At 34.5% G+C, this 9,644-nt stretch overlaps 1 protein-coding gene across 2 annotated transcripts; it reads right to left on the bottom strand.

The window, feature by feature from the left end:
- Positions 1-42: 42 nt before the first annotated feature.
- LOC148312390 (integrator complex assembly factor Brat1) lies at positions 43-9,072 on the bottom strand. 2 transcript variants are annotated; one of them, XR_015839244.1, is made up of 6 exons: positions 8,669-9,072; positions 6,853-8,276; positions 5,603-5,807; positions 3,551-3,723; positions 2,218-3,284; positions 1,634-2,119 (listed from the first exon to the last, which is right to left on the bottom strand). XR_015839244.1 is itself a non-coding variant. In XM_088277400.1 (5 exons), the coding sequence occupies exons 1-5, from the start codon at positions 8,796-8,798 to the stop codon at positions 2,322-2,324; spliced, it is 2,895 nt and encodes a 964-aa protein (XP_088133526.1). In that variant the 5' UTR covers positions 8,799-9,072; the 3' UTR covers positions 43-2,321. The 2 variants fall into 2 exon arrangements, 1 of the variants encoding a protein (XP_088133526.1); XM_088277400.1 differs by having other exon boundaries at positions 43-3,284.
- Positions 9,073-9,644: the final 572 nt, after the last annotated feature.

Genomic DNA, 9,644 nt, shown 5'->3' with positions numbered 1-9,644 from the left:
AAATTGGTCTACCAGATCTTTTTATATAAAAAAAGAAATGCATAAAGATTAACAATAATTTATTTGAAATACATGGTGATACAAAACAGTAATCAACATTGTTCGATATTAATGGTGAAATCGACACAGAGATTTAACTGTTAATTTATAAATATAACTTTTTCCTGCATCTTTCTGTGATTACTTCCCGAGTTGCAACCACAGGTCAGTGCTGTCCAAACCAGAAATGATCCCGGGTCAATCAAAATAACTAAAAATATTTAAGGGCTGACACATTGATTTTACTAGTTCTTCGTTTATTTGTCCACATTTTTTATTTTATTTTTATTTGGGTTGCCATAAAAATAAAATATTGTTCTACGAAATAAATTTTGTTATAGGATTTTTTTTTGTATTTTCTGTAAATCAAAAACACGTTGCAGGCCACACAAATATAAGCCGTGGGCTGTGCTTTGGACAGCCCTGATCTATGTGTCGTAAAGTAAGCACGTTTTCAGAATCATACAATTTAAACACTCTTCAGAACTGTGTGTTGATAACTCCATAGCCCAAGCCCCCCCCTAAAGTCATAATATGCATGTGACACACTTATTACTACAAAAATTTCAATAAATGTGAGTCTCTGACTTTTAAACAGCATTTGTTTCTTATTTTTGTGGTATGTTAGGTATAAAAAAATATTATTCTTTAAATTTGAGCAAGCAATGCAGTTGAAGAATCAATCAAATGGGTAATTTGAAAAGTGATTCAAATGCCAATGTGAATATTTGTGATTTTTGGGGACAAATATTATTATTGAATTAGAATAAATGAACAAATATAACATGGCTTACTTTACGAGTGCAAATACATATTCTTTTACTATGTCAAATAGAAAATTTGAGGTTATGTTTTGTTTGAAAGACAGTTGGCAAAAGCGCAATGCTCGTTGAAATGGGAATCAATTTATTATACTGATTGACGGTGTTTAATTATAACGGTTATATAAATGATGCTTAGTAAATAATATTGTGAGTGAATAAAAAATAAATGACTTTTCAAAGATATAGAAATGCGACATCTATCTACTGGTGGTAGGTTTGCCATGTAGCTATTAATTTCAGCCCGACTCAACTGAAAATAATGTGATTTAGAGTAAAAAACACCCCAGAGTATACAAATATGAACGTAATTGGGTAGAATCAACTTCTAATTATAATGGAAATAAACGTCAATTATTTTTTAACATGATGTTTTATTGTGTCAAAATCACTTGATAAAAATAAAACAACCAAAATATTAATCAGTGGAACAGTAAGAACAAACTGTATCAACTGTAACAACAAGATGTAATCTATTATCTAGTACCTAGAAGAGTATTTACATAAAAGTGCACATTATTTAATTCCAAATCAGCATGTCATCGATACATACCTACATGTTTTAAAATCTTTAAATAAGATATTTAAAATATGTACCTACATATATACATAAAACCATATAGTGCATTTTCAGTCATTAAAAAAAACTAAAAAAAAATTCACAGCTCAACAGGTTAAAGTACCTAATGGAATAATATATAACAGATGACTTATTTAAAAAAATATAAACAGAAAAATAATTATAAATTGTAGTCTTAAACTAAAACAATATGTTTATCAAAAATGTTTATTCTTTTCTCTTGAGAATGGAATACGTAATACATATACAATGCAGTGCAACATTACAGTATTTGTCTGCCTCCATAGCGTGGTGATTAGCACATTTGGCTACCATGCAGGTGGTCCTGGGTTCGAGTCCCAGAAGGGTCAACATAAAAATAAGTGTTTTTTTTTTAAACTGAAACATTTATGTAATACTATCTTGGACTGGTACATAAGGTGTAGAACTAGTAACTTTGTGTACAACGCAGCACTCTGTGCATCATGGGATGCAAATAAGGGTGAGAAGTAGTAATAGTAACAGTAATGATGAATTGTACATCCATTTCTACATACACATTCAGTTCCGAATTATGAACTGCAATTTTGGCAACCCTAGACTTCTCACTTTTCTTTTTTGTCCTTTGTCAGATGGTGCACAGAGCATCAGGCTAATTGAGTGCTATCATGATTGCAAATCAAGTCAAGGTGAGGTAGATCTTCAGTGAGTGACACCAGGTGCTAACCAGATTAATTGAATGGAATAGAAGACCGTCCCGTATGACTGAACTCTCATTCCACTTTGATTGCCACGTACCAGTGTGGTATTACAAAAGTGATTATTATTTGCGTGCTGTGAACTACATATATATTTAAAACTATATAATACACTTGATGGTACATTCATTTACGTATACATGATCAATAGCAATCCATGCTATTGACATCCGTTGCTTTATATACAGCGAGGATATCCTCGATCAACGAGTTGATATCGGTTGAAATTCCAGTCCTCCATGCTTTCTTATCCGCAATGATTTTTCTATAATCATTTTCTCTAATCGTCTTCATGAAGACTTCGGGCTCGACAAACATGTTATTGATATCTTTGATACCGTTTGTCTTTGCGAAATCGTATTTATTATTCTTTTCTTGTTGGTTTACTTTCAGTTGATTGTTATAAACATTAGCCAAGAGATTGACATCATCAGAGCACACTATAGACTCGATAATAGTATCGGAATTTGTGTCGTTGTGAAACGAGATGCAGATTTCTGTAACGGCTACATCACTCCTAACATCGGCATTATTTCTGAATTTGCTGATTTGAGTGAAACCATCATCAGTTTTCAAAAAGTTTTCATCCATGATCGGCCGTTTAACAGTGACGGATGTATCGGTATTAACTGCGGTAATATCGAGGCAATTATATTTTTCCAGAAGCTTCATCAAGTCGGAGATAATATCAAACGATTTTTCCATTACTTCAATGTCAGATTCGTCATCCAAGCAGCAAATAAGAGCGCCTAAGCCGCCCCGTAGTGCTAGCTCATTTAAAATTTTCATTAATCTCTTTTTGATTTCGACGTTGTTGAGTTGTACAATCTTTCTGTTTTCTTTGGAGAATGTGACTGAGGGGAAAACTCCGTCTATCATTCCCTGGTGGCACATTTGGCTGGCGATGACCTTCTTCCAGAAGTCGAGCGCAGTCAGTTGAACCTCCCAATGCAGATCTTTAACGGCAGAGTGGAACATCGTGATGAATATGTCATCGAGGATACCGGCAGCAAATTTCTTCCCTTGGTACATGTTAGTAACGACTTTGGCTGCCTCTCTTCGTACTAAGCCTTCCGACTCTTCGTGTAAGATTTTCATCATTTTAGCCTGGGAAGACAATTAACAATATTTTGTAATATTTTGATAAAACAGCTGATATCATTATTTATGGGGTTACATATTACTAACTGCAAAATTGACTAACAACTAAATCATCTACAGAAATAAACATGGGAGAATATAGTGAGTGAATTTGTTTTCAGACAGTCTCATGCATATTGCTGCCTAAACAATTTCATAAACATGGTACAAATGTTGTAAGTGTCAGTTTCAGGATTAGCAAAAAAATGTCAGTTTTCAATGGAATTACTTACCGGTAAGTCGAGATACTTGAGATGATTGTCCCAAACCACTTTGATTTGCACCATTGAAGAGATGCATTTGAGAGCAGTTGCGCGCACATATGGCTCAGAATCATCCACAGCTAATGTGATAACCAGCTCTGGTAGCTCATTCTCTGTAATTTGTTGTTGGAATGGAGGGAATTCTGAAAATAAATACATCAATTGAAAAAAATAAATACGAGTGTCTACAGAAAATAAAATATATTTATGGCCACTGCCATAAATATATTTTATTTTCTGTAGTCTATATGGAATGCACACCACTGTGTGCATTCTATATAGACACATAATCAAAGCCAACCCTAGTAGAAAAAATATGGGAAAAGGTGATGGTGAAATAAATATGTTTTTAACTAAATAAAAAGAACTACGGATTTTATTGGTGACAAAATAAACATTTTTGAGAATTGCATGAAGATTTAAAAAAAAAAAAGAACAATTACTAAATATGCTAAGTTTTCAAACTGCAAACTGTTATTAGCAAACATACTGATATTGATCATTTTTAGCATGGGAAGAAATATAATCGCTTATCGTTTAATTGTAATTAAATAGGAAATAGATTTATAATTTGGGTCTGGTTGTGGTTCTATGGATGCATTGTAGACTAATTTTTTTTTCTTTTTTAAAAAATTATTTTGCATTTCACAAAATATAATAATTACAAGTAGGTACATGAAAATATATATATAGTTGATAGGTTCGATTCCACTCCATCATAATTTGATTCCTATTTTCAAATACAAACAGCTAAGGGTTTACCTGAAAATAGTATTGAACATTGTGTATATCAGAGAGCAGAAATGTTTATTAATATTTTTTTTTAAGAATGTAAAACAAAAACAACTCAAAAGAGTTTGGTTTAATTTAACCCTAGGTTACGGGACATTCATAAAATTTACAACGGACATCCAATTTGTGGGGAGCACCGAGGCAACATATATAAGTATGTAGTGACAACTAGCATACATCTTTTACCAATATTTTATGTTCGTATTTTATTTAAATTCTGGAAAAACATGTTACTTAATTTTTTTAATGTTTTTACCAAACATTTTTGGTAAAATGTTGGTTTTTCTCATCGTTGTACATTTTACAATAATGCATTAAGGTGCATTGAAACAAGTCCCATGGTCTTGGGTTAATTAATCATAAGCTACTACTACTGCCTCCGTGGTGTAATGGTCAGCGTGTTTAGCTACCGTGCTGGAGGTCCCGGGTTCGATTCCCAGGGGGGTGAAAATAAATATTAGTGATATTTATTTAATATTACCCTGGACTGGTTCCATAAGAGTGATCACCTTGCCTTCATGTAAGTAATGATCAAGATAACACTGCGTCAATTCGATGCAGTGCCCTATGTACCATTGGGTGCGGATAAGGGTTATAAGTAAGTAAGTAAAACTATTTGAATGGGAACCAGGCAAATACTAGTGTAAGGGCGTTTGTCCACTTCACGGAATTACGCGGAAGGTTACCGTCCGGCACGTCAGTTAGCGTTTTAAAACGACGATTGGCTAGGATTGGCATGTGCTTTAGTCCATATTTTTTGGGATTGGTGCTCTTGATCGGTGCGTGAAAACGCTGCGCGTAAATTCGATCACGCTAAACTGTCGTAGTCGTTTTCATCTTTAAAAACCGGACTGCCGGACGGTGAGATCCCGTGTAGTGGACAATCGCCCTTGGTATAGATAGTTAGTAGGGGGACATTTATGTTGTTTTGAATTTTGGAAGCATTAACTTTGTAGATCATATTGATATATTATTTTGAGAAATAATAGATTTTGTGTTTTGATCCACTCACATTTTTATTAACCAACTAGTTTCGGCAACAACCTGTTGCCCTCATCAGGGTATTTTATGACCCTGAAAATGTCATAAATTAAACCCTGAAGAGGGCAACAGGTTGTTGCCGAAACTAGTTGGTTAATAAAAATGTGAGTGGATCAAAACACAAAGTCATTTATTTCTCAAAATAATACATTCATGTTCAAGTAGTATAGGAAATACAAAAGCCCTTACTGCTTTCCCCTATATCGGCCACAACGCACAACAGTTCCATGGCAGAGTCTCGTATTCCCCAGTTCAGATCATGTAATTTTGTGTAGATATTCTTCCCGATCTCCTCTATTATGGAGCCCTGTGATGAGTTGACTAGCAAAGCCAGGTTTGGAGACAGGAACTTCTTTATTGTTAGCTGCGCCAATTTAAATGCAAGTATGCTGAGCTACAATTAAAAATAAAATGAATATGTAAAGCATAGTAGTACATTTTTTTAAAAGGAAGGAAGCCTTTTATAAAAGTTTTAGACACATTCATTTTTATCAGTATGTCTTCTGAGTAGCTGCTTATGATGCCATTTCTATACCCAAGAACCTGGGACCACCGGATGAATCACCATTTTTACAAAAGAGATTTATATAATAGATGATAAAGTTAACACTATTGATCTAATGAGGTCTTCATTGGGTGCAGATACAGTAATACCCCGCTTATACTAACACGTTTATATTTGTACTACAATACTGTTTCAAAGGAGTTCAATTCAAACCATTATCTGCACCCCAATGGTGCATAGGGCACTGCATTATATAAACACAGTGTTATCTTGATCGTTAAAACATGAATGAAAGGTGATCAGCCCTCCGCTTCAGGTACCAGTCCAGGGTAATATTGAACAAATATTAGAGTGAACAAAATCATTTATATTTATTTGACCCCTCTGGGAATCGAACCCGGGACCTCCAGAACGGTAGCCGAGCGTGCTGAATTTTTATTTATAAAACCGTGATAATTGAACACTGCATACAAAAATGGCAGACATTCAAGCAATATGTCAAAGGAGAGCAAAAACATAAAGTATTCCTGTATGTGGAAAATAGACCCTCTTAATGTTTATTCGTTTAGCACGTCATACAGAATATATGGAACCTTTTTAGAGGTAGAATGATACATTTAATTTTTTGACATATGGGTGAGCACTGGTAATTTACTAGAGAAAATTATAGCAAATTAATGCACTAGTAAAAGTAATGTTTATAATAAAAAATCATTATTTACTACAAATTGTTTACATTATTCATTGATGCAGAGTTTTTTTTTTGAGACATGATTGGTCATGAAGAATAAGAAAAAAAACTTTTTATTATTACTGTAACATTGAGTTTACATATTTACGTATGTTAGTTTTGGAAAATTATGCTTGATGATTAATTGTTACATTGGAAAGTCAAGATCTGATGATGTATAAATTGTGCAAAAAAGGTACTTACTTTTGGGTCCATGTTGCTGGTCTTTATTATCCGTACGCAGAAATTATGCACGCATAAAACTTCAACGGATTCTTGCCACGCTATGCCGAAGTCTTCAATGTAAATATAAATGGCGTCTAATAAGGTATGGACAAGATTCACAGTTTCTTTGTTGTTAACACCAACAACCACATAGCTGGATGGGGTATTTTTCTCATCATACGACGGAACAAAGTCTTGCAGGCCATAAAAAAAAGATTGGAAAATCAAAACAGCTTGAGATTGGTTGAGATATTTTCGGAAAATCACGGCATATTGAATCGCCTTGATTATTACCGTGAGGTCATTTTTCTCTTTAATAAGGTCGCGGAAGGAATATAACAATCTCGTGGTGTGTTCGCACACGATGGATACTAACTTATCTACATAAGTATTCACAAATTCCGTTTGACAGAGTCGAAGAGAACACAACATAGGCATTAGGCACATAACGATGATTTGGTTCGTTAATTCCAATGATTTGCCATCTTTATCTACTTCCAAAACTAAATTATGGTGGCTGCGTACTTTCGCCATGAAAATAAAGGCAAAACTGCTGACTTCTAATATATTTTCAGAATTACGTTTGGAAAGCAACGTCGTCATCGCATTGCAGTGGATCAATCCAAACTCGAGCAGCTCTTTTCTAGTTATTTCCATCACGTGTTCATTCTCAAATATTTTCGATAGCATGTGGAGATAGAGCAGTTTAGATATACTCCCGAGAAGTTCTGTGCTTCTACAGAGCTGAATGAGGTTGCAAAGATGCCAATCCAAGTTAAAGTTAGTGCTTAAGATTCTAATGATAATATTGGACCGTCCGAAATGTTCGATATTATACATTATTTCAGTTAAAATGTTCAGGCAAGGAAACAAAGCGTTGTGCATCAGCGAGTTCTCTTCGTCGTCTATGAGAGTGCTGGATTTCCACCTATTGTCTAAGATAGGCGTCGCTATAGCTTTGAGAATGTTTTCGCAGGCGATCTCGTTAGATTGATCGTTCAGATTCCAAATAAGCGAGGAGAAAAATTTGCATCCGGCTCTCGAGAAGTATATTGTTTGGTTTTGCTGACATAACTCGATACAGTCCAGCCATTTTTTATTGTCATACAGCCACTGGACTCCTGAATCGTGAAGGGTCATGGCCGTCATGATTTCCAAGAGGGCGAGTTTGATGGAAGGATTGCTTTCAGTCTTGAGATCGAAAGAAGCAAAAGTATTTTGATAAACATTCTTCGCTAAGAATTTGGAAAAGAGTGTCTTGTTTTCCGTGGCTTTTGCAGTCAGACGCAGAATAAAAGATTTGATGAATTTGTTGCTCTCTTTTATTGATCCATTCCATTCTGTCGAGTAGTAGATTAACCATTCTGTTACCGCGGGTAAAGTAATTAGAGTTTCTTCAGACCCTGAAATAAAGGACAAGCAATGAACACACAAACCAAAATTATTTGGGGGTCATATGAGCATTAGTATTCCCTTGAAGTTTCTCTACGAGAGAGTATGGGTATTACCCATGGCTTTATCTGACTGATCTCTCCAATTAAAAAAAAATAAACATGTTGTCGTAGTACATAATGGATATATATTTTTTTGCTCAATAAAAGTAATAAGGTTGATAAAGTTGGGGGCGAGAAATTAATAAACGGTGGTTTTTAGTTGGCAATTTTGTTTGCTATGTTTGTGAATACTAAAAAAATATCCTCGTTTTTATTGTGATTTATCGGCCTGGCCACAAATTCACAATAATACAAAGAAACATAACATAATTAGCTAATTGACGAAAGCCGTCGAATGTTACCTGTAATTTTGTCCGAAGAAAGATGAGTTAGAAGACTTTCAAAACAAAAATTTCCATTGGGGTTATATCCAGGTTCGGATAATTTACAGAACACATCTTTTAGCTTCGCATTCAGCGTGATACTATTCATGTTGAGTATGTCTAATTGATATTGACTTGTTACAGACAAATCTCCATTCTTTAGTTACAGAAATGTTCCGACATTTAAAATCCCTCGGCAGTATTTTTCAAAACAGTTATTATTAATCACCAAATTTATGATTTTAATAACAGTTATTTATTTTTAATAATGCAAAAGTGCAAACATGTGTCGGAACTAACGTAAAAACCCCGATTAATGACAATGATGACATTTGAATGAATTTTATGAAATAAAAAATAAAATTAAGAAGAACGTCAAAGACAAAAATTAGTAAAGATAAAAAAACGCAACAAGTGACATAATTGATAACCGCACACGTTATTTTTCTAATTTCGTCTTCCGAATGGGCAATTCGGAATGCAGGAATCCAATTTACAGAAAATCTGTATCCGAACACGTCAATTCTATTTTTTTCTCACTATTTTCAATACAAACGTTCTATACTCAGTTTTCACTAACGCGCACAGTTTTTGTCCTTTGTGTATTTGGGATTCCAAAATCGAAAAACATGTGCGGCAACGCTATGACGTCCATAGATTCATAGAAAGCAACTAATAATCTATACCTAAGTACTTACTTTCGTCCTCTTTCGTAGTGTCTTTACGCTACCCATTGGTAAGAACGCTCGGCTAGCGTACTGGAGGTCTCGGGTTCGATTTTCAGGGAGGGGTCAAATGAATATGAGTGATTTTTTTCACACCAATATTTATTCAATACTGGTGTGGTGACTGGTACCTGAAGTGGAGGGCTGACCAGTTTTCCTTCTTATGTTAACAATCAAGATAACACTGCTTTTATACGATTCAGTGCCCTATGCACAATTGGGTGCGGATG

This window comes from Brachycentrus maculatus, unplaced genomic scaffold (genome assembly GCF_059751285.1).
Source record: "Brachycentrus maculatus isolate JH-2025_06_01 unplaced genomic scaffold, ASM5975128v1 h1tg000042l, whole genome shotgun sequence".
Lineage (NCBI taxonomy): Eukaryota > Metazoa > Arthropoda > Insecta > Trichoptera > Brachycentridae > Brachycentrus > Brachycentrus maculatus.
This window is presented reverse-complemented; position numbering and strand designations above follow the sequence as displayed.